The 25,075-nt window shown below is 36.6% G+C and overlaps 1 protein-coding gene across 1 annotated transcript; it reads right to left on the reverse strand.

The window, feature by feature from the left end:
- Positions 1–71: 71 nt before the first annotated feature.
- On the reverse strand, positions 72–18,824 carry LOC108430940 (coagulation factor XIII A chain). Its single transcript, XM_037536916.1, has 14 exons — positions 18,689–18,824; positions 13,904–14,080; positions 11,598–11,849; positions 11,386–11,504; positions 9,175–9,282; positions 8,830–9,007; positions 7,453–7,591; positions 6,345–6,448; positions 5,955–6,043; positions 5,260–5,413; positions 2,970–3,245; positions 2,534–2,694; positions 1,264–1,400; positions 72–231 (listed from the first exon to the last, which is right to left on the reverse strand). The coding sequence occupies exons 1-14, from the start codon at positions 18,822–18,824 to the stop codon at positions 72–74; spliced, it is 2,190 nt and encodes a 729-aa protein (XP_037392813.1).
- Between the last annotated feature and the right edge of the window lie 6,251 nt (positions 18,825–25,075).

Below are 25,075 nucleotides of genomic sequence, written 5' to 3' on the forward strand. Positions count from 1 at the left end.
TCTCTCTCTCTCTCTCTCTCTCTCTCTCTCTCTTGCTCTCTCGATCTCTGTCTCTCTCCTACACTGACTGCTTAGTTAATTCCTGCATTTTTAGGATTTATATCAATGTCCAGCTGGCCACACACATTTCTGATAGCAGCGCAGTCCAGGCAGGCCACCAGCTTCTTTTTCCCAGGGTACTGAGGGGTGAACGACTCGATCCACTTCACTGAAGAACCTGAAGCGATCTGACTACAAGATAAAGTAAACATCAAGTTATTCTAACTCAAGTATTATTAACCATAACTATTATTAGTAAAGACTATTTGTAGATGTAAACTACAGAATGCAGCAGCATGAATGAAATAAGTAGTAAATCTGGAATATCAAAAATGGATGAAGTCTCACTGAATCAGTTTAGCACCTCTGTAAACACACATACGTAATGATGACACTGATATTCACAAAGGCGGGAGGGGTGTCATTTTTAATATTGTGCATGTGTCATTCACTCAAATGGAACAAACTGCCTTTAAAGAATTTTGCCAAATGCCAACATGATTGCTGGGACACAATGAGTCAAGATATTGTCATGTTTCATTGCCTAATTGCAGCATAAAATACTAAAGTTGTACATAAAAGTTTCTAAGTTATTGTAAGTTATTTCTAAGTTATTTTTACTGTTACTTTTTAACTCATTAAAAAAAATACCTGCAAAGGTTATGTGTGAAACTGTCCTTTAAGTATATCAATGTCAAAGTATTTACTTTGGTGTAAAGAGCAATACGAGACTTTTCTTTCCCAAGCTGTTGTTAATATAAAACTTTTCTGACCTAAAGGTGCCATCAACACTTGAATGATTTGAGTGTTAATGAGCGTTGACATCACAACAAAAGGGTGAAATGTGTGGGCTTTGGTTTTATTCCCAAGGATAACCACAAATATTTTGATGTGATATTACACTGGCAGTACAAATCTGCTTAGTTACTGCAAACCGACAAAGAGAACATTCAGGTTTTTTAGGGGCCTGCAGAGACTCTTCTAGCATTCACATTCATGATAAAGCACATTCAAACAAATGCTTTGTTATATGTGGTCACTGGTGCAAATTCAGAGAAATTAATATGATAAATGTGTTTTACACTTTACATTTGAATTGCTCTATGTAGGCTACTCCCAACATTGATCCCCTCTACTCATTAGGCTAAATTCATACCCCTGTATCTGGTCCTAACAGGCTCATCAGAGTAGCCAAATTGTGCTTTCCATCCATCAGTGTATTACCTGTATTCTTTAGTTTTCAGAGGAAGGAGGCCTGATCCTTCCATCCGTAGGGTCACGTTGTTCAGATCATAGCCAATGGTGTTGGAGAATGACACTGTCACAAAAATGTCTGTTCCGACCTCAGAGGTTCCACTTATCTAAATGTATATTATTACAGAGAGAAAGTGCATATGGGTTAAAATTGTCCAAGCTGAGGACATGATGCTGCTAAAACATTGCAGTGCTCAACCTATTCATTTTTTCTCAGATATAACAGACTAATATCTTAAAAATGAACACAAGTACAGATAAAATTCATGCTTAGAGTTGGCTAATGCAGTATCCTTTGAAGTTCATTCATTTGTTCATTCTATCTATCTATCTATCTATCTATCTATCTATCTATCTATCTATCTATCTATCTATCTATCTATCTATCTATCTATACTACTGTTTTTAGCTGTGACATACTTTTGTTCATATTGTTTTTTTTAGAGAACATCATGTCTTACAGTGTCAAAACCCATATTAGAACCATTATTTGTTTGATAATGACTCAATATAGTTTGAAACAATTGTAATGAAGTTCACTCTGGATAAGAGCGTCTGCTAAATGCTGTAAATATAATGATTTAGACATAGGTTCTCACAGTGTTAACTGCTGCCCATAAGCATCCATTACCTGTTAGCTACATTAGCATTAGTTAAAAGAAGCAAAGACACAGATTGTTAGATAACATTTGACTTAGGGGTGAAATTGTCTACATTTGATTTTTGGCAGAATTATCATTTCAAACTCCACATTTGTTGAACTGAATCAGTTTTATTACAGCAGAGAACATATTGTTGCCATCTAACAAACAAAAAAACAAAAATGTGTCATAGTTTTATTGACTGGTTTTCTGCATCATTTGAACATGGCAGCAATGTGTGAAAAACTCTTTGTGCATTGACTTGTATTAAATGTTATGGATGTTTTTGCCTCCTCTTGTAAAGTTATTATTTTGGAGATCATTTTCTTTGGAAAATGATGATGTAAAGCCATGCAGGGAAGTGGGCTCCTGTCACCGGACATGAGTTTATCATGGTTTAGTATTATACCAAATGAAAACCTTATAGTCCAAAATATAAAAAATATAGCTTAGGATTAAAATAAAAACCTCACATTAAGACAAAAGAACTTGGCCACTTGTTAACTACTTGTCATTTAGCGTTAACGGTTGCAAAGGTAAACCATAAAATCACCAGGGTGTAAGTAAGGAATGCACTGTGTAAATGAAGAGACAAATACCTCAATGGAAAGTGGCGGGGTGTTCAGACGAAGCGTGGACATTGCCGTGAGGGACATGTTCGTGTTCTCAATTAATCCACATGCAACAAAGGACAAAAAAGAATTGCCTCCGTCCAAGGCCTCGTACTCCACACCAGCCACCATGAAGGTCTCCTGCTTGGCTGGACAAACATAGACACATAGGTCATCATCAAGAATGACATACAGTACAGTGCAAAAGTCAGACACCTTCTGGAAATATTTTTTGGGAGATATTTCTGAGCAGATGAGATATTCTTTAATTCCCTTGCATAAATAAGGTGGGAAGTAAGTTTCCAAAACTGTAAATCAAAAATTATTCAGAAATTGTAGGCCTGGAGAACCGTATAAATTCACTGGTATATATGGTATGGACCATCAGAAATCTGGTACTGTAACATCTCTATATCTGACTCACCCTGAGAAGGCGGCAGATTCATGGTTTTGGTGAAGGTCTTGAAGATGGACCTTGTGGCCCCAGTGTAATAGTCCGCTTTGCAGGTCAGGCTGACTTTGACAGACCGATGCGCTGTGCTCAAGCTGGTGAGGTATACGGTCACGCCAATGTCTCTGCCCTGGTTGATTTGGTTGGCTGAGACTTGCAGCTGGACGTCAATGGCCAGCAGTGAGGGTTGGTATCTGTCCATGCCTCGAGATTCTGCATGTTTCATGGTGAGCTGATCTTCAGGACTGCCTGCAGTTCAGAGGGGTGAAGGGTATTGTGAGAAATGAGAAAAGCATAAAAGCTGAGCTACCTCTCCGGCTTCATACTCTCCAATTCTTCGTGACAAATGTTAACTGACAAATACAGTTTCTTCTGTTTCTTTTTTATTATTACTATTTAGCTCTCCTAAGCCCAGCTGACTTCTAACTATCACAATCTCAGAACAATTTAAGTCACCACAAAGAAATTAATTGGAGTGGGTTATCCACATCTCAGACACAATATTGCTGATTTATGTAAATGGTTTAGAGCAACACATTTAAAATAAATGAAAAATGACTCTGCTGGCTAATTCATACAAACTGGGGCATAAGACATGAAAAACAAGTAGCAGAAAAAATGACTGAATGATTGATTTGTTGGGTTCGCTCAGATCTGCTTACAAATAAAGGGGTGAATAGATCCAACTCCAAAATTAGCTTTCCATGAAGAAGCTATCTGCTTTCAGAGCAGCCTGTGGCATCTGATAGTGCTGCCTTGCCACAAAGTTAATCACTATGATATAATTTCTCATGCAGTGCTCACTGGAAAAAGAGGCAGAGGGACAAGTGTTGAGATGTTGCTTTTTGGGCTGCTGAAAGTGGCAAATGGCTCTCAAAGGAAGCCAAATAAGCTAAACTGCTTGAATTCATGTTTGATTAGAGTTAAAATGTACACCCTAAGAAAATGGTTGGTGCTGTGGGAGCTGGCACCTTTCCCAAAACCAACGTTGAATAATAAACTCTAGTGAAATAGCTGTCAGAAAACTGATCTCTTTCCTTTTAAACTTTCATTGATCTGTTGAAAGAGTCTTTTCTAATAGCACACATCATTTGTAAGGCAGGATTTTGTAGAAGTCAGTTAAAAAAAAAAAATTACAAGTAGGATTTTTGTTGATGGGGTACAGCAAGGGGTGATAAATTTTAGTCCTGAAGAACCGGAGTCCAGCACTGATTAGTGATTTCCCAAATCACCACTTAATTAACAGGTTAATCTGAGCTGGACACAGCCTATCCAAGTCCAATTTTTAAGAAAAATGAAAAAGGACATTTCTAATCAACCTAATATACATCATATATTCACATGTCAAAAAAGTATCTTGCCATTATCATCCAGTTGCTAACAGCCAATGAAGGCATGATTTTTTTTTTAAGGTTTTTGCTTTCACCTCAGTGCAGAGACGACATAAGTCATAGTTGGAAATATGAATAGCCTAAGGCTTAGTGCTGATTCACACTCATTATTATTTCAAATAATTCACAAGTTCCTGATCCATTCACTGGAAAACTGAATAGGCCTCTCAGACACAGCTACAGGAAGGTTTCAGTTATATTTGACTAACAGAACATTTCTTGTTGTGTTAGGAAATTGTTCATTTCAAGTTTTGTGTTTTCTTTGGAGTTCCACAAGGTTCCATTTTAGGATTGTTGCTTTTCTCATTGCATATGCTACCTCTAAATAATGTAATTAGGGAACATGAAATAAATTTGTAGTCAATTATATATTTGCATTCCTTCTGAATGTCACAACACTATGGACAGGCTAATGAGTTGTACATTTTTCGGTCAAAATTGAGATATTGATGGCTGGTGCTAAATCTAGTGAGAAATTAAACCCTTTTCTGTAATATGTCAAATCTGTAGTACAAAACCTAGGTGTAAATGTAGACTTGGACACCTGTTACATCACTGATGTAAATAATGTTACTATGGTTGCATTTTATCATCATAATATTGATGAAGTTAGGCCTTTACTATTCCGCACTGAGGCAGAAAAAACTTTAATTGTCTTTGCTCTATTTATGTAAAAATAAAAAAAAAGTTTAAAATGATTGTTAAACTGGGCAGAAAATATCAATACATAAAGAACATTTTAATTCTGTCCAGCAGAGGGTGCTCTTGAAAAACAATTAATATCCAGCAAACTTTGCATGGTTTTTCACAAGCTCTGCTGTAGGTGGAGCTAAATTTATTTATTTTTTATTCACGGGAGGTCATTTACTTACCCTCAGGATATTTGTAATTTTCTGTTATGTCATCAGCCGTACTGGAACCGACGCTTTTGGTCACAATGAGCTGTCCCACGTAGGTGGTATTTGTAGAGACAATTCTTGTGTTTCCGTACTTGTCTCGTTTATGGAAGACCACATCACTATTTACCTGGTTTTAAGAACATGGATTAGTGTTTAGTGTTAGCAGGATTAGTGTTTTATCACACTAAACAGCTCTTCAGCATGGATACATTGTGTCTTAGAGATGCATTTAAAAACATATACATTTGGTGTTGGAGTCTATCCCAGTGGTCATTGGATCACAAGTCCATCACACGGCAGACAGGCAGACATATACATTCACACTTAGGGGCAATTTAGCGTGTCCAAAGGGCCTTACTGCATGTCTTTGGACTGTGGGAAGAAACTCAAGCAGACACAGGGAGAACATGCAACCTCCACACAGAAAGGACCCTGGTCACCCGTCAGGGGAATTGAACCCTAGCCCATCTCCCTGTAAGGCAGCAATTCTGTTCCAATTAACCTCAAATAAATAGCTCTGAAATATTTGAATTTTCTCCCTTTTACAAATGAATTTCAGGTTGAGGTAACATAGCCTACGTAGACTTGTGTGTAAGAACAACAATGATTTGAGTTATATGAGCTGCAGAGTGTATAGAAGCTGCAAAGACAGCTAATTTTTAGTTCACCTCAGCAAACACGAAGGGTGCATCAAACTGATAGCCCAGCATTCCATCTTTAATGGCTCTGACAGACGTAGGACCACAGCGGTAATAACCTGCAGCAAATATGAACAGTCAACCAAGAATTCTATCTTGATGTTATAGGACATAACCATGAAATAAAATATGCACATTGATATTACACTAACACAACTTTATGGACAATAATTAATTATGTAGAAATCATATACACATTTAAATCCAGTAAATTCAATTTGTTTGCTGCTTTTCAAAATTTTAAAACATTTAGCCAAATATGTTACGTCTTAATACAGTGCTTTACTTAGTTTTGCTCCAGTTGAAATGTGTTTCTTTACATACATGGCTTAGAGTGACTGACAACATGTGAACTTATACCATCACTGGTCTCCTGAGGAGTAGAATCCACCACTTGCCAGCCTGAATAAATTGGAGGTATATCAGACCTCTTCAAAAACACTTCATTCCAGCAGTGAAAGTTCCTGCAAAGACAAACACTCGGAAATGGTACATATTGACATGAGTTTAATTTGTCCTCAAAGTCTATATTTGTATTCATTTATTTAACTAGATGAAGCTACAATGGAGTAGCTAAATGTTTGTAGATTTTGTGCCACATCGGCTTCACTGTAAAAAGTATATCTTGGCAAGCGAAATTATTTCAATTGTAGTCAGTTTTTTCAATATGTTGTTAGTGTAAAATGTTGTATGATTACACAACGTATTTCCAGATGTTTATTTGTTCCAAACAATTTAATCTAGTGAAATTATCATCCGTTTATTTTTACTTCTTTTAAGATGCTACAAATGAGCTAAAATATCTGCATAGATAAGCTGGATAAAGTTACTCAAAACAAGAGGCAATGTCTATAAACAGGTTGAATAATGTTATAATATATGGTATCACTTTACTGTGTGCTTCATAAAACTACAGGATACCAATGAACGCCTTTAATGCCAACTAACATAAACCTACATAAACATTTATAAAGGCCACTTCCAACAAAGGCTGCTTTTGTCAATTTTGGTGTGACTTTGCCTCAGAAAATATTATCTGACACTTATTTGAATAAGCCTTTAAGGATATTTGTATAGGTTAATGTTAATGTTATATCAGTGAAAGACTAATGTAAGTATTGTGCAACTTATGACATGCCAATTTTCAGTAAAGTTTTATCTAAAAATCTAAAAAACAATATAAATACAGTGGCCAAGTTCAGGTATGTTTTGGTGACTTCATGTTACATAATAAACCCAACTGTTCTTGATAGCACTATGCAGAGATAAACTGGATGTAACCAAGCACCATAGGAGATCATTCAGCACTGAGTATTTTGAGAGTATTGAATGCTTTGAAAGTGGTTCATGTAATAAATGGGTTCCTCAAATTTGCAGCAACTTCTCAAAGCAAACCTGAGTAGCTATAAGTTATTGTGTGACTGCGTTAAGCTGTTGGAGGTATTGGCCACTCATCAATTTATCTCACCAGATAGAGTCTGTTGTGTGCTCTGTGTCCATTCTCCCGTCCTCATCCAGCACAATTTCAGTCTTCAGGTTACCCATGTTGTCATGAGCAGAGCAGTAGTTGGTGATGACCCTCGCAGGCAGCCCAAGACAACGGAGGACTGCAGTAGAAGGAAAATACACTGTAATACTTTGGCTGTTTGTATTTGATATGTGCATGCAGCATGCAGGTGTACGAAAATGTTTGGCCACTATTGGTCAAATGTTTTGTTGGTTTTTCTAAGTGAAAATAAATTAACACATCCTGCATTTACTCAATATATCACTGCTGTCGGAACAAAACTTCATCTTCAAAATGGGAACTTTACAGGAAAAGGCAAAAAACATATTTTTCCAAGTCAAACAATTTTCCAAGTCATTTTGGGCCATTTCTTGTACTCCATTCTTCTTTAAATTTAAACACAATGTAAAGGGCAACAGTTTCAAATCAAAAACTGAAAAATGATAAAAATAGAGACATGAGGTTTTATATATATATATATATATATATATGTATATATACTATATATATATAATATATAGTACTGTATATATATATATATATATATATATATATATATATATATACAGTACTCTGCAAAATGTTTATTCAAATACACATAAAAACAACAAATGTTGTACATGTTGTAATTGATGATATTACCAAGTCTCTGTGGTGGCTGTGAAGGTGTGAAGGAAAATATGGACCCAAGAAATTCTTGTTACTTTTTATTGTTTTTATGTTTATTTGAATTATGAATATCACTTTATTCTAATATCATGATAAACTCATTGCTGAGGTAAATTTGCTTAGATGCCTAAAACGTTTGCACAGTACTAGTACTGTATATAAATACATGGGAATATGTAAATTATTAACTACAATTTACAAATGATTAGGTAATGATAACTTTGCTGTATATAGGGCCCTGCTATTATAAAGCGGTGATCACCAATGCTGGTCCTGGAGATCTACCCTCTCGAAGAGTCTGGTTCCACCCACAATCTGCCACATCTTCTCCAGCTAATTAACTTCTTCAGAAGTTCTTTATTGGCTGGATCAGATACATTAGTGTTAGGTAAGGACATGTGTGATGGACCTTAACTCTGCAGAAACATAGATCTCCAGGAGGAGAGCTGGTGATCATCTATTTTAACAGGGATAGATAATCTCTACAGAACCATCTTAATATGAGTGACAGTTATTGGTTCATCTCCATAACAGAACGGCTCTAGATATGATTCAGTTTCAGTGCTGTATAGAACAGCACTCAGTTATGACAAGTTGAATACTGATACGTTAGAGACCATTATTGACTATAATACCTAAAATATGATCTTGTCTCTGTGCCATACTCACAGGTGTTGAACGTCCCAGCGTAAACCCAGCACTGACCAAACTTTACAGGCACACCACCTTTAGAGGCATAACTGAGCAGGATCTCTGCACTGCCTGTCCAGGCTGAGGGCGCAGTACCATTAGAGAAGTTTTCACTCCAGTTACCCACCAGAACACCATCGTCATCCTGGGAGTTAATCTGAGAATACAAGACATGCAGTGGAAAACAGCAAGCACTGTTTTGTTGTTCAGTGTGTTAGCCTTTTATAACTGTCAGAGTATATTATAAACTGTCATTATTGCCTTATATGTTCAACAAAACTGTATGTTTGTATTGTCTTGTATGAACCAGAATACACACAGTACCATTGCTGAGCCCTGCCGAATCAGTTTTGCAGCACTTCCTCTGAACTGGAGGGGCACTTTCCCAAAATCCAAAACGAAAAGGCAAGCATCCAGAACTCCAGGCTTAAACTGGAGGAAAATCAAGTAAGTTAAAGAAATATGTGTTTAAACATGGATTTATTCATTTACAGATTACAAATACAGTTAATACTTTAAGCTAAATAACTTGAGGGCCAGAAAAGGGACAAAAATACAATAATTGCTTTTCTAAGTGAAAATAAGTTAGAAGTAGCTACCAACCCTCCTCCTGGAGACCTACCTTCTTGCAGATTTCACCTCAGATCCAGATCTAACACACCTCCTTTAGCTAATTTAAGACTTCTGAAGGCAAAATGTAGCTGCTGTAGATGGGCCTGCTTAAGGTAGGAGCTAAAGTCTTTAAGAAAGTAGATCTATAGGAGTGGTGGTGACCACTGCGCTACAGAGCTCTGCACATTATAATGTACAAGTACTTTTTGTTGTTGATTTTAATGCACTGGGGAAAAATAAAGCATAAAATGTGGCCTGTACAAAATTATGGCATATTTTATATTTGATGTTTTTTTAAACATTTTAAATAAGTATAAAAATGCCAATGAAGAGAAAAATAAATAATAAAATAAATAATAGTGCTCTAAAATTTGCTGAAAAATTCCACATTTGAATTTTACTCTAAAGGAACTTATTTTCACTTAGCAAATGAATAAAACATGTTATCTGAGTGCTCAAACTTTTGCTTCTGACTGTATATAAAGCCCACTCCTGACAGCATACGTCTTGGAAAAAGAAAATTCTTGATATGTGAGTGGCCTATAATGTGATTTAGAATTATATTCCTTCAAAACAGCTGACAGTTAAAGGGGAATTTCACTTGTTTTTTTCAATTTGGACTCTAAACAATGTCATTCAGAGGGGCTTGATGTGAAATGTAGAGTTTTAGAGAAATGTACCAACTCATAATTGTTCACAATTCTAGTGATGGAGATCAGAACCAGACATCCAAAGTTTGTAATGTCTCTGAAAGCTCCCTCGTAGAAAGTTATTACATTAAATGGTTGTGAATACACGGTCTGATGATTGAGACACTGTTTTAGGACAGTGTTGCGATAAGGTTTTTGACCTAAATTTTATTTTAATAGTTATCCATGGCAAGGAGGTACATGTAGGCATTTGTAAAGAAAAACATTACAAAAGAAAATTATTTTTCTTTTTTTTTTGTCAGAATTATCGCTGTTTATCATCATCATTTCATATAAAAGACAGGAGTCAGTTTCATGGTGTTTTTTTTTTGTATAGTAAATAAAATTGCTTTAAGTCTTTTGTAAACATCGTGACCCCTGTTTTCTTTCATCACTACTGTAAAGAAACCAGCATTGGTAAGTTTCTGTACAATAAACCATGGTAACATGGTTAACATCAAACCACCCTGACATTTGGACAAACTGGTGGAATTCTGGTTTAAAGCACAAACACAACTAACCTGTAGAGTGAAGTGAATGCCAAGCAATAAGCCAGATCTAAATCCAAACCCTTTTTACAGATCCTACACATGATGTGAAAGTTCTAGAAAAAACCTTTAAATTTTGCTAGAACCTTTGTGTTATGTGAAGGTTCTTGAAGTGTTCAGAAAGATGCTACAGACTCACTAACCTCTAGCACACAGCTTATATAATCTTCATAGGAAAGCATTAGGACACTCTGGAGTTGCTGCTTAACTCTAAAGTTACTATGCCTAATCCCAGCAATTGGTTAGAGGGATATAAAGCTCCCCCAGCCCTGGCCTGTGGAGCAGTGGAAATGCATCCTCTGTAATGATGAAACTCCATCCAGTATCTTTGGGATGGGTTGGAGTGACATTTGTGATCTAGACAGAATCATCTAATATCAGTACCTGATCTCACTAATGCTCTTATGGCTGAATCCAATAAAATACTCACAGCAATGTTCTAACCTCTAGTGTAAAGCCTTCCCTGGAGAGTAAAGGCTGTCACTGCAGCAAAGGAGAACATACTCCTAATTTATAGCCTTGTCTTGTTTTCAGGAACAATTCTGGAAAATCAGATGTTTACAAACCTTTGAATGTATAGAGTGACTGATAATTGACTGATAAACTGAGTCCAGTGTGTAAACCCTGTAGTGCTCTGGCTTTCGAGCAGTGGAGTCTGAAAATGTGACTTCAGTGTGACTTCTTACCTGTCCATAGTTCCACGGTCGACTGCTTACGTTATCGACCACTCCATTGAAGATGATCCCTGTGTCATTCAGCACATACTCTGCCCGCTCATTCTCATTGTCCATGTAAACCTCATCGGCTGTGTAGCAGCATAAACACACATGAGATTTACCATTTAAAATGAATAGAAGAGAATTAAGTTGAATGTCACTGTATATCGCAAAGTGCTTACAGGAGGCCCAGGGGTTGAAGAGGATGTAGAAGTCTGTTTTGGGGTTTCTTTTGGTGCGTTGTTTCATTGTTGGGGTTACAACTGTTACGAAGGTGCTGAACAGGCCAATGATGCAGTCTGAGGCTGGAGTAATAGCCACTGTGGTCTCAGTCCAGCTGGAATCCAACACACGGCTTTTCCAGTTGCTCATCTTGGAATCCCCATTAAGGCTCACAGTGATCAAGGTTCCTTGGACACTACTGGGGTTACTGCCTGTTGACAAACAAGACATGCAACAAAGACAGATCTGAAACACCCTGTACTGTAAATCACAGGAACTGTATTCAGCACAAATTTTGTTCTAATTAGTGAATTAAGACAACTAAATCAACTCCAATGAGTCAAGCAAAAGATCCTTAGCAAGCAGCTTGTTGCTCCAGGATGAACCCCGTTAATCGCTGCACAGCCAGCAGGTCGTTCTCCTTGTTCTGTTCCAGCCAGTATATAAAGCAATTTATTTTTTTTCCAAAGGGTATTTAGTTTAGGTGTTCTTCTGTCACAGCTGCTGACTGAAAAGCTGCTCAGTGGGAACGACAGTTTCAGAATTTAGTGTAGTCTCTTCTTCAGAGTCTGACCAAATTTTCTGTGGGTCAAATGTGATCTTAAAAGCATCCATTTTCTGTTTGTGCACAAAGTACGAAGTAAAAACGTTCAAATGTCTCCTACAGCTCCTACAGCTGTCAAAGTCATTGCTTAGCAACAGTGTCTCAGCGGATTGATACAGTGTTTGTGAAAAACCTGTGATGTTATGGCAAAATAACAGCATGGATAGAGTGCTTCTCAACCAATCAGCTTGCATGGCCGGTACTAACTGTTGTATAAAGGTTCTTCACACACATCACAGTTACAAACATGATTCTTTAAAGAACCGTGGACTGAAAGATTCTTTAGAAAAGTGGTTCGTCCAGGACATCGCTCGAAGGAAGCCCATTTGTCACCTTCATTTTTAAGAGTGATCAGAGAATTGTCTTGGAATAAGTTCTCAACTGACTAAATACTACCACTAGCATCCAGACATTTAAACACTACAATTCCAAATGCTGATGTCATTAAAACATGACACGTCAGTCTTTTGTTTAAGGTGTAGTTTGTAAGTGACCTTTAGATTGTCAGACCTCTTAATAACCTAATACACCTTCATTCACCGCTCATTCACCATGGCTCCATAGATAGTGGAGTTAATGTTAATTTAATTGAGTCAATAGTATTTCATTAGATGGGATTGTTCTGAGACACACACACACTAAGCAATCTTTCAACCAGAAAGCAGCGGGGCTGGATGAGCTCTATTGAATCATTGAAGACTGTAGCATTGCTGAGATTTGAACAGCCTCTAAACTAGATGCTCAGCTCTTTGTGTTCTTGTCTTTCTTTCAGTTTGTCACTATATGTCGCCCAATCTCTTCTTTTGTACCTTTCATGTCCAGTCAATGGTATCTGAAACCGTTAATTATTTATTACCTCCATAAATCTTTCTTTGGAAGTACACAGCAGAAGTCGTCACTGAGGAGGACAACACTGAATCAAACAGGATGCAGCCTGCACTGCACTTGAAGATCAAAACCCTGTTGCTTCCTTAAGCCTCTGATTTCTACTCAGGCATTCCACGTAACAGCCCTTGTTTCCTCCTTCTTACTGCTGTGTTTGGACCTCTTTAGCGTATTCTCCGCAGGAACACAGGAAAGTCAAGTGGCTCCGTCTTGTCTTTTAAACTTCCTGCACAGCTTGCCAGCTTGTGTGTCTGCCCCTCCTCCATCTTCTGGTACCCAGAGATTGTCTCGTAATTACCACAGCTAATGATCTGATGTCTTTTTAATTGTCCACTGGATGATTCACATATGAGTGCTTGATCATACTAATTGGGGGCATTTGCTGCGTGACATGGGAGAGTGAACAGGCAGAGGAAAATCTACCAGTGAGAACATGACTGTGCCCACACACTTCTCAGAGACAACAGTGTCCTTCAGTATAACACTCAATCATCAACATCAGCTCTGTCGTACTTCCCCTTCTGCCAATCCTGTCAATGCTAAAGCACTAAAGCACCAACTCACACCAACCCCTCACCTCTGCATAGATATGAGTTCTATACCTGCACATCTGGAAGAGGAAACACAGTGTCTACCTTTGGCTTACCATCAGTTTTGGTTCAAATCTCTCAGAATGGTGGTCTATTTATAGTACAGTTCACGCTATAAAACCTACTGAAATCAAACATTTAAAACTGACTCAGATTTCTTAATAGAGAGTAGAAATGAATGGCTTACCAATCATGAACTCAATGTTGACACTGTCTTTTTGAGGACTAAATGGACGACTGAATTCGATGCCCATGATGAACTCCTGTCCCCGACGCACGATCAAGCTGCTGTTTTTGTACTTGTCCGTGTGGTGGGCTACCTTGTTCCTGTCCTCATACATTTTGACATTTTTCACACTGATTACTGAAAAAATAGAAATAAAGACAATTATTATTATTTATTCCTACGGTTTCCGAACAAATATTCAATTGTAATTGTTAGACAATTACTTTCACAATAGTATAATCGGTATAACTGATGATGTACAGTACTATGCCAAAGACAAAGACCAGACTTCATTTACTTAATTTACAAAACTACCATTAAGAAAAAGCTGTTCATTTTTCAGCATTAGGAACAGAGCAGAAAATATGTCTTTAACACAAAATAACAGGGAAGCCTCACCAATTAATTACAATATAATTTTATTCAGCACCCCTCCTTTTCTGTTATTACAGCTTCCATTCTTTTTATAGACTTGCTTTCAGTTTTTTAAAGAAATGTACAGGAACATTTTTCCACAAAGTTCAGTCTAAGATGTTGGTGACATTTTCTCACAATCCAAATAATCCCAATTACAAATTTTCATCAGTCCATAAAATTTATTCCACATCTCAGACGTCCAGGTTCAGTGTGCTAGTGCAAATGTTCTTATGTGTCTAATTATTTAAAAATCTGAAGTAGCCATGCACTGTGAACATTAACAATATATTTTAATATAGTTTTTTAAACTTAAAAATAACCCACGTGATGTCTCAAGCTTTGAATACATTTGTGTTCTATCAGCTATTACAGCTCCTGTTCAGAATATGTGTCACCATGTAACTATGACTGCCACACAATAGTAGACCGCAACACAAGCCAACAATCTGATTTGCATAAAGTTTGTCCAGAAGGAGAAAGAGTAGAGAAATCAGGGTGTGCACCAAGGGGAATGATGGATTAGTAATGTCAGTATTTTGTCATCTTTTGCCATATTGTGGTAATTCATAACACGCTCTGTTTAATATAAACTATCAACAAAAATCTAAAAAAAAAAAAATCAATTTGCATTAAGTCACATCTTACTGCTTATATATGTGTACTGCATGTATGCACGGTATGCACTGCTCAAAATTTCTGCACCCCAGCCTTAAACACCTTGCCACCTCCCTGGCTCATCAAGGGTTATTGAGTAAAAAGACAATAGTTCTATTTTAATGCAATAAGCCATTAGAAGCCGTGCCTTACTGAAGCATAGTGCCTAAAACTCTGTTCCCTAAAATCGCAATAAGTGGCTTATTGCTTTTATAAAACAGCGGCTATCAAAAAATATGATAAAATACCATTTTTTTAACATAAATAATTTATTAATAATAATAATCAACCTAAAGAAGTATTCAGCCAAGAAATGTAATTCCTTTAAAGTATCACTGCCAAGCAACCATGTACCCTTGAAAGAGGAGAAGAATGTTTGTTTGCCCATAACTGTAGCTATATTGCGGTCATTTCATTTTTCATGAATTTTTAAAAACTTTTTGTCATGTAATAATGAACGTATGAAAACACATTACAGTTTAATACAAAAAAATGTATTTATAAGTACTTGTTGGTCACCAAATTACCACCATAAGTCTTATTTAGCACCAATTCAGCAGTGCCCACTTCTTATGCTGCAGCTGAGTCTCAAATGGCTCCCTGCTCCCTACATAGTGCACTATGTAGGAATTTAAGTACTGGACCCTGCACTACAACAGTGCAAAATATAGCTAAGAAATAAACATTTGGGCGACATCCAAACTCTATAAATGATGCACTGTTTGGCTGTAGAGTCTATAATTTCTAAACTTTCATAACTAGCACAGTATTTAGGCAGTACAGAGCCTTTTGGGATTCAGCCAGGATTTGATGCTATTTCTGACTGAAACACAACATTTCAGATGTGTAATCCATTCAATTGATATTTTTCTTACTTATATTGCCATTTTACAGTTAATCATACTGTTTCAAGGCTGTGATATTAATGATGGAGTTGTGTAGGCTGTTGGCTATCTTTTAGCCTATTAGCTAGCTGATCAGCCTGGTTCTAGTTAAGAACACAAGTCGCCAGCCCCTTAAGTTTAAACAAAAATGGCACAAAGGATTTTTTTTCATGCTATGGTGCAGTAACACACAGTTCAGTTGTTGTGAGGTGATCTGAGGAGTGCTATATCTTGGATTTTACAACAGCTTTGAAGAGAAGGGTCTGACTGCAGAGCTGCAGAACGGTACATTTTACACCCGCCGTTTCACTCCAGCTGTTTCAGGCCTGTGGAACACAAGCCTTCAGGAAGGAATATCATTGCTAATAGGAATATCATTGCTAATTATTATTAATATACCATTGGTAATCAACCAGTGGTAACCAGTTAAACCATAAGCCAAAACGCATTGCAAAACCATCTGAAACCAAAAGAAACACTGTGTTTTTCAGCGGGGTTACGTTCAAAAAACAAAGTTTGTTTTAGCCTAAAAGCTTAATGTTATGCTCAGTTTAATCCTGCTTGAGGTAAAGTTTTACTCTTGCGCATGTTTATGTAGCTTAGTGTATACATATAAAGCCCCGTATTAGCTTATCCAAGCTACATACGCTGTAATTTGTAATTTGTAATATTTACCCTGTGAATCTTTATATGCATTCAAACCAAAGTTTGTTTTAGCCTAAAGCTTAAAATATAATGTTAGCCCAATGCAAATGTATCACAAATGTATTGGAAACACACATAAAACAACTGAAATGTTGATTAGCCTAAAACGCAATGCATATGATGCTGAATGCCACTGGTCTGCGGCTCAGATATTACGGGAGTGGGCTTTGATCGCAGAGTTTAGATTTTAGGACCAGAACTATCCATTTTATAAATGAAATGTATCTAACAGCTGGATCTAATAGCTACCTGTCCTGTAACTCGAAAGACTGATGTGAACAATATTTAACAGCTTTTGTGTGTAGAATGATGACACCAACTGGCTGGTAGAGTGAAACAATTGTGCTCAGATACAGTATATACAACACTCAGCCATTCAAAAGTGATTCATTTAAAAGTGGCCAATACAGCACCAACGACTCTGTTCTTGTTGGAAGAATGGGCTTCACTGTCTTTACTGTTCTAATTGCAAAGGTCATTTACTATGTCTAACGTTTCTACTGACCCGAAAGCACCTGAAGCTCTTCTCTATATCAGCTCCAGCACCAGCAACTCCACAGTTCCATTTTCCCTGTTCTAACATGCCTGACTGAACTCTCTGAGTAATTATTAGGCCTGTTGAAAATGGAATTCAGTGAGTTTTAACAGGAAAAACGTGAAACTTCTGGGTCTCCTGGACTGCTCTTACAAGTTGCTGTTGCTGCAGTCAAATTCTCCTGTGGTCCACAAACACAGACGCTGCAAGTCTAGAGTCCAGATAGGAGGCAAAATAGCCTCTGTTTAGAAAAAGAAGCTGTGCATCAGCATAAAGGTTCTGTCGTTACCCAAAGGAGCTCCAAAGTGTCTCGTTATATGGTCAAGCTTATGCCAGAGGCAAATGCAGCTTTTAGTCTTTGGATGGCTATAAAAGTAAACTTTTTTTCTTACTTCATCAGGATGTGGTGCAAGATTCAGAATTCAAATCACGCTGAGAAAGACTTTCATCATTAAACTTTGTGAGAATGAACCCTTACGGACAGCGGCTCTGAGCTGTGCTGACAGTGGAAGTACAGAATCGGCCTCTGGTGGCTTGTGGTGAAAAGAAAGACTCACTGTAACTAATCATTGGGGTACATTCTCTCTCTGTAAGAGTGGTTCTGCACAATACTTACAAAGGGTAGAACCTCAAACTCATCAGGTTTATGTCAAAAATGTATATTTAATGAATGCATTATTTTTATCTAATATCACATTTTCAGTGTTTGTCTGACCCAAATATTAATATAATTGAATTCAAAATATTAAATGTTTTGAGACACAATCATTGAACATAGCATTTCCATGAGCCATGTTTACAAATCAACATCAATGATAATATTTTCTGCTTTATTTATATATTTTTTGAATAAGCTAGAACTAAAAAATTAAAATAATTAAAAACAAGTAAAAAGGTGCAAAAACATATTCTCCCATTTTTTCTTTATTTTCACACTTTCTCAATGATGAGATATTACATCATAAGTGTGATACAGTATGTATTATAATGCAGTATTCAAATGTGTTATTTTATGTACAAGTGGTAGTCTTTACATTATCTCCTTCTTATGAGATAGAATATTATGTAAGTTATTGTTATCAGATTATGAAATTGTAAGTTATTATTATAAGATACTGTTTCATAATAAAGACAAATGTCATGACTTTATGATTAAACAGTTTAATATTTTACTTTAACTTATTTCAGAAAAGGTTTTACATGTTAAAATGTACTACCTTTGGGAGTCTATACTAAAGCTTCAGCCTCAAGCCTGCCAAAAACCCTGTACATATTTCACTGCAAATCCAAATGAAAGTTTACAGTTAAAATTTTATCTTGTTGTCTGTTCATTTTGGACAAAGGAGCAAATTCATTTTTGACCAGATCAAATGGACATGATGAGCATATGTGTGCTCGTGTGCATACACTGACAGACTGCTGCAGTAGAGTATATCCTATAGTACTGTCTGTGTATTTAGAGCATTTGTATCAATATCTGCCCCTACAGTTGTTCAAGCTCATCAGTTGTAAATATTTGCTAGTTGAAGTCACTCATAAGACACAGCTTACCATCAGTGGGTCCTGGACCTCTAGGCACGGGTTTTAAAAATTCAACCACGGCCACGTCGATGTCATTTATGTTGGAGCAGGGCACAAGGATATTTCTCCGGCCTTGCCCTCGATTACATGGATCATAATGAGGCATGATGTCTGTACACACGGAGACTTCACTTCACCCTGAGGAGAACAGAGGCACATTGGGTAGATGGAAAAAGAACTTGTGAGTTATTCAGAAAGCTTTATCAGTGGGGTCTCATTAGAAGGCTCTGATTGACAGGGACATGGAAAGTTGGGGTGCTTAGGGGGCTGTAGCAAACTCAGATTTCAGCAGTGTTTAACAGCAAGTTCTAAAAAAGTCTTTGAGATAATGTAAAAATAGTCATGGCTTATGTTTGGTTAGAGTGGTTAATCACTGTGTAATTGAAGTAATTATGTCTATACAATACAACATAATATTTTTTCACCCATCTTCTGCTTGATGCACATTCAGGTGTTGAATATCAAAATTTTGCTTGACTGTAAGCCTGACATAATTTCACCGCATAACAACATGATTGGTGGCCACTTTTATTATTAAAAGAAAATTTTCACATAAAAATTGGCCTATTAAGTTGTCACTACATGCATCACATCACTTTCCCGTATCTTTGCTGAATGATATGTTTTAGTGATGTATTATTGTTCTTCAGATTCTTAGCTACTAATCTAGAACCACCAAATCTGCAGTTGAACTGTTTCAATCCTAACGAGGTGATAAATTTACATGTTTAACTGTTATGAAGAGGAAACCTGAGAGATAATATTTACTTTTTTACTTTGCAAAATAATAATTATTATTCACAAATAGTGTGTAAAGAAACAGCTTAACAATGAGATTTGTCCAACAAATTGAAGACGTTTCAAAAATTTTTTAAATCAGACTATGCTAAACACTTTTTAAACTTTTTGTGTCCAAACTTGTCACTTAGTGAATGTGACCACACTCTGTTTGGACCAAACCATGAACAATTATTTTTTTTTCCAGGCTCGAATACAGAATGCATTCAATGACCACAAAACTCTTTCATTCAGGTCTCATTCAGTCTCAGACTTGAACAAAACTGTGTATTTCTGTAGCTCAACTTCCAAATGTTTGTGTACATTGTTACAAAACTGTTACAATCCATAAACTTACATGAAAATCAACTTGTATTAGTCATAAATACTGTATTCCCCAACAATCAAAGCCCTACAATGATAATGGTTACAGAGACAAACTGCTCACTGAATGTATGTAAACAGACCAATCATGACTGATTCATATTCAAGCCTTAGTCCTAATGAGGCGCTGAGCATCTATAAAAAGGGAACTAGAAATGTTTTGTTTCCAATGGACAGACCCTTATGGGCTCACAACATAATTAGCAAGTACTTATTCACATGTGTACAAGCAGTAGAGGACATGAGGTGTGATGTGGTTAAATGGAGTAAGTATTTACATAGATTTACATCTTTGCTAGATGATGTGAAGTATTGAAATGTTTTCAGATGTAATTTGTCAGCTCAACCTAATAGAATATTTCATAAGGTAACAAACAGTTTAACTGGCTTTATTCAAATGAATGCTTTAAAGGAAATAGTGCAAAGCAAAATTTGAGTTTATATCAATAAAATCAAAATTTTACATACATTTAAGCCACCAACCACTTCAAATCAACTTATGTCCTCCTTTAGAACTTCTTCACATTTTACACTGTTATGAAGTGTCATCAGCCTCTTTATTTGCATCTCTTTACTGCCTAATGGATTTACATAAAATAGTGAATCTACATTAATGCCAACAGGTGGCAGTGTTTCTGAGGTGACCCTGCAGTGATTCATAGAGGATTCTCTTTGTAAGAGCACTAGTGTTGATGTTTTGATGCACTGAATGTATTTCTGAAATAGTTCTTTAGTCTTTTTGCAGCTCTGGAGCATTTTGAGAACAACGTGAAATGTTGTGCTGTGAAAACATGAAATGCCTGTTTCTACAGAGAGGACTGTGAAGAGTTTTTGGAAAAGTGAACTTGGCACTGAACAAAATGCTTCTTAGCGATTAGATGGAGGCGCATTTAGAGACTCAGGTAAGACCGGGCCTTCAAATACAAATGCATTAATCATGCAATCGCAGTTTAAGATCAAATGTTCACAAATCGATCCCAAATGAACAGAAATACACCAAAACATATTCAATATGTATTCATGAATAACAGTTAGACGAACACAGGTTTGGTTCCTGACTCCTTACTGCACTCCATTGGAAATGCACTGCATGAATGTGTTCAATTTCAACAGAGGTAAACAGTAACAGTAGTGCCATGTAGTCTAGGTACACTCTTTAAAAAAGATGGTTCTTCAAGGGTTCTTTAGTAAAGACAATGGTTTTCTATAGAACCATGAACACTCAAAGAACCCTTTTGCATGATCAAATGATTCTTTGTATTGGGAAATGGTTCTTCAGATTGGTGGATAATGTGTTATATATGGTTCTATATAGAACCTTTTTGAAAATGCTTTCTGTGTAGCACCAAAAAAGGTTCTTCTACTGTTACAAGCTTGATATCATCATGATAAAAGAACCCTTTTTGGTGCTATATAGTGCCATTTTCACAAAGGTTCTATATGCAACCATATAAAACACATTCTCCATCAATCTTAAGAAGTATTTCATAATAAAAAGAAACTTTTTATCCTGCAAGATTAAGATTAAGAGAGATCAATCTATTTAGCAGTTATAAATGAAGATTGAACATAAAACTATAAAACTTGTAACTTTAAGACTCTTGACGCTGAGAATTACAGTAAAGGTAACTCACCCTATTTGTTGAACAGTAGGATGCTGTGTTAGAGATGCTGCAGGCAGCGGTACCCAAGCGGACCCATTCACCCTGTTATATAGTGTCTGAATTAAACCCTTCCCACTTTAGAAAATGCACGACTCATGCAGAATCGAAATTCTGAGGAAAAGAAGTAAAGCGGTCAGCTCAAAATAACTGCGAGGGCAGGTCACTGTGACATTTTTTGTCATTTTTGAGAAGTTGTTGACCTTCTTTTTGATGAGCACTGCTAAAACCTCAATTTGCTAGAACATTACAGATGTCGTATTAAACTCTTGTCTAATTTTAAGAGCACTTGAAAACCCCAGTTGTCTTGTACATTGTGAAAACACTTCATGACAAATAGGCCAATAATAGTGGTCTAAAGTTACCTTCAGTAGAATCTTTCCATTAATGTACATCAAAGTTAAGAGTGTCTTTCCTTCTCCTACAAAGTTACAAGATATAGTTATGACCATGAAAAGTGTGTATTATATGGATCATTCTACAGAACTGGTCCAAAGTCAATGTTCAACATTTCAAGCTTTTAACTGACTTGGACTTGGACTAAAAACATTTAGCTCTGAGTGACCGTATCCCTTAAATATGTTATTTTATTAAAATAAATGGCTGAACATTCCATCTTGCATTTTGCAGCACTGAACAATTGTACAAACATAAAGTCACACTATTTTATGAAATAAAAAAGTTTACTTTATTTGCTGAAAATGTGGGTCTTAATGTTACACACTGATTTTTAGACTTTAGGATACATTTATTTTAGGACACATGAGATGTGTCCATATGGCCATAAAGGACAGGGATGCAGTCTTACTTCCTACTCTGCATGACGTGAGAAAAAGACACAGCATTTTTTAAATTAGGGTTTTTTTTGTTTATCTTTTATTATTATTTAATTAAGCTCCTAAGTGGATCAACTGTCTAAGTGTTGCATTGGCCCTGTCATCAGGAGATCACAAGTTTGATCCCTGGGGATCCCCGGCTACATCAGAGGGTGTCCTCATGCTCTCTGGGTGGGTAGAATTCATTTGCAGCCATGCCTTATTAACGAGATAATTAAGTCGTGGCCATGACCTAGTCATCTCATTCCCACGCCTTACTAAGTCATGGCCACGCATTAGGATCTCGTTCCCACACATTAATAAGCCATGGCCACGCATAATTTTTATTTACACAGGATGTCACCAGCAGGGCTCCCTACCTGAGCCCGTACAATCCATCTAGGGAAACTAAGCTGCAAAAACAGCCAGTTTTCGTGATGCTACCAGAACAAACTAATTTAGTCAGCAGCAGCAGCAGCCATTAAGTGGATCATTTAGTTATTTAAAAGATAAATTAGAAAATACAATAAAGAGACAGTGGGAACAAATAGCACAGTATAGGTTTTGGTAAGTAACGTTTCACTGATACAGTTTATGTGATTCTAGGATTAAATAGCCCTTCATAAGGAATGAGTGTTCAGAGCAAAGTCTACTCCATTCCAGGAGGCTTACCCAGTTTTCCCCCAGCTGCACTCAGTGGTTTTTGTGAAGTGTTATGTAGTTTCCTGTTTTGGTCACCAGAGGGCCTTCTACATGATCTCAACCCCCAATGGTTACTAATTCGAGACATTTAGCAACTTTCATGAGACCAGTGCTTTCCCCCACTAAGTTTGATTTATATCTCAGTTCTACAATAATCTATCCTAATCTGAATACCTTAAGGATGAGCTGGAGTGGCGTTTGTAATCCAGAATTACTGATCCAAGATCAGGACCTGATCTCACTGATGCTCTTGTGGCTGAATGCAGTCAAATCCTCATAGTAATGTCCTAATATTTACAGTAAAGCCTTCCCAGAAGAGTAGAGGCTGTTAGTGCAGCAGAACGCGTTATTAATATGTGTGATTTTGGAGGACACGCAGGAAGAGCAGGTGTCCACAAGCTTATGTATGTGTGCCATATAATGACTTATAAATGCATTTTTAAAGCATTACAAATACAGGATTCAAAGGACATGGTACAATTAGTTCTATTCAGTAGGGTAACTTGGATATTATAGGCCCTAATGCAAAAAAAATGAATGCATGAATGAATGAATGAATTAAAAAACGAATAAATTAATTAATTAAAAAATGAATGGAACCTCTGTATGAAACTTAAATAAATAAAAGAAGACAGTGTAGTTTGCAAACAAGTCTCAACCAAGTTGACCTAATGTAGGCTAATGCTTCACTGATGAAAAGTGTAAAATGGGGTAAGTAGCCATATGAGTTAAAGTAAAATTTATTAATAAAACATATTTAAAAACAACAGCGGTTGATCAAAGTTGATCAAACTGCAAAGGCATGATCTCCCCTGTGCTTCAACCAGACAAGCAGAAGGAGCTGGTCAGTGGACTTCAGTGACCTTGATGTGACATGTGATTGTTAAAGGTCAGAGAGATAGGTTGGTACTACCCCATTTAAAGTTTGTAGGTGATCAATTAGTCCTAAAATGTATAGAAAGTCAGTGAAAGCAGGCCAGTATTGAGGAAATGTGCTCTTGCTTGCATATTCCTGTTAAAAGACAAACTGCAGCATTCTGGACCAACTGTAACCACAAGAAGCCTGGCTAACACCATAATTAAAGGCCTTAAATTAATTAAGTAATTAAATTAATTAAATAAATTAATTAAGGATGAAATAAAGCATGATTTTATTTTGATTTTTGATAAGAGCATCACTTGGAAAAAGCAGGCATTATCTGTGTGTCCATTTAAAAACCACTGTGCATTATCACACCCAATTTTTTATACATGGTTCCAGAAAACAGGTCGTCACAGGCATCACTGGGTCCAAATATCAGGACTTCAGTTTTATTCTGTTTAAAGTTTCATTTCTTTCCAGAACTTCTTATGATTTAACATGCACGTTCTCCTTTTTCTCTTTCAGGAGAAAGAATTCAGAAGTCTGTTGCAGTCTTCCACTCGCCCACTATGAGTCGCCGTGGGGAAGTGAGTATAAAAGGCTGCACATAATAGTCAAGTAACAATTGTGCATCAGAAACAGACACGTGGTGTTGTTTCTCCTTTGCTATGTACCACAATATCTAGTTATTCTTCATTCATACAATTTGACATCTGTTCTATTTTGATTTTTGTCACAACATTATAGGAGAATTCCACCAATTTCTTTTCATTATAAATAAGTCATTCTGAGAACCAGACCTATATAGTTGAATTCCACTATTTTTCCCCTAAATGTCTGCATAAATGAATGGTTAAGATGCAAACAATCATTCTGAGGGGCTTCCACTGTCACTCAGAATGGTTTTAGAGTATTTTGATGTGTTGATGGAATTGTTCACAGTGGTGGTTATAGGAGCTAGACGTCTGACCAGACATTTAATGCCTCTAAAAGCTTCTCCACTGAAAGTTATTACATATAATAGTCACAATTACATTGCCAGATGTCTGAGACTTTGTTTTACAATAGTTTTGAGAATGTTTTGGACTATAAGATATTTTTAAATGCATTCATAGTGGAGAGGTATATGTAGGATGTTGTAAAGTAAAATAGTCCC

This window comes from Pygocentrus nattereri, chromosome 3, assembly GCF_015220715.1.
Source record: "Pygocentrus nattereri isolate fPygNat1 chromosome 3, fPygNat1.pri, whole genome shotgun sequence".
NCBI classification, from domain to species: Eukaryota; Metazoa; Chordata; class Actinopteri; order Characiformes; family Serrasalmidae; genus Pygocentrus; species Pygocentrus nattereri.

Excerpts from the sequence above, each read along its gene's own strand:
- LOC108430940 (XM_037536916.1), bottom strand. The coding sequence starts at position 18,824 with ATGCCTCATTATGATCCATGTAATCGAGGGCAAGGCCGGAGAAATATC. Across the intron at positions 7,592-8,829 it reads CGCTGGGACGTTCAACACCT|TCCTCCGTTGTCTTGGGCTG; the intron begins GTGAGTATGGCA and ends CTTCTACTGCAG. Across the intron at positions 6,449-7,452 it reads CACACAACAGACTCTATCTG|GAACTTTCACTGCTGGAATG; the intron begins GTGAGATAAATT and ends TTGTCTTTGCAG.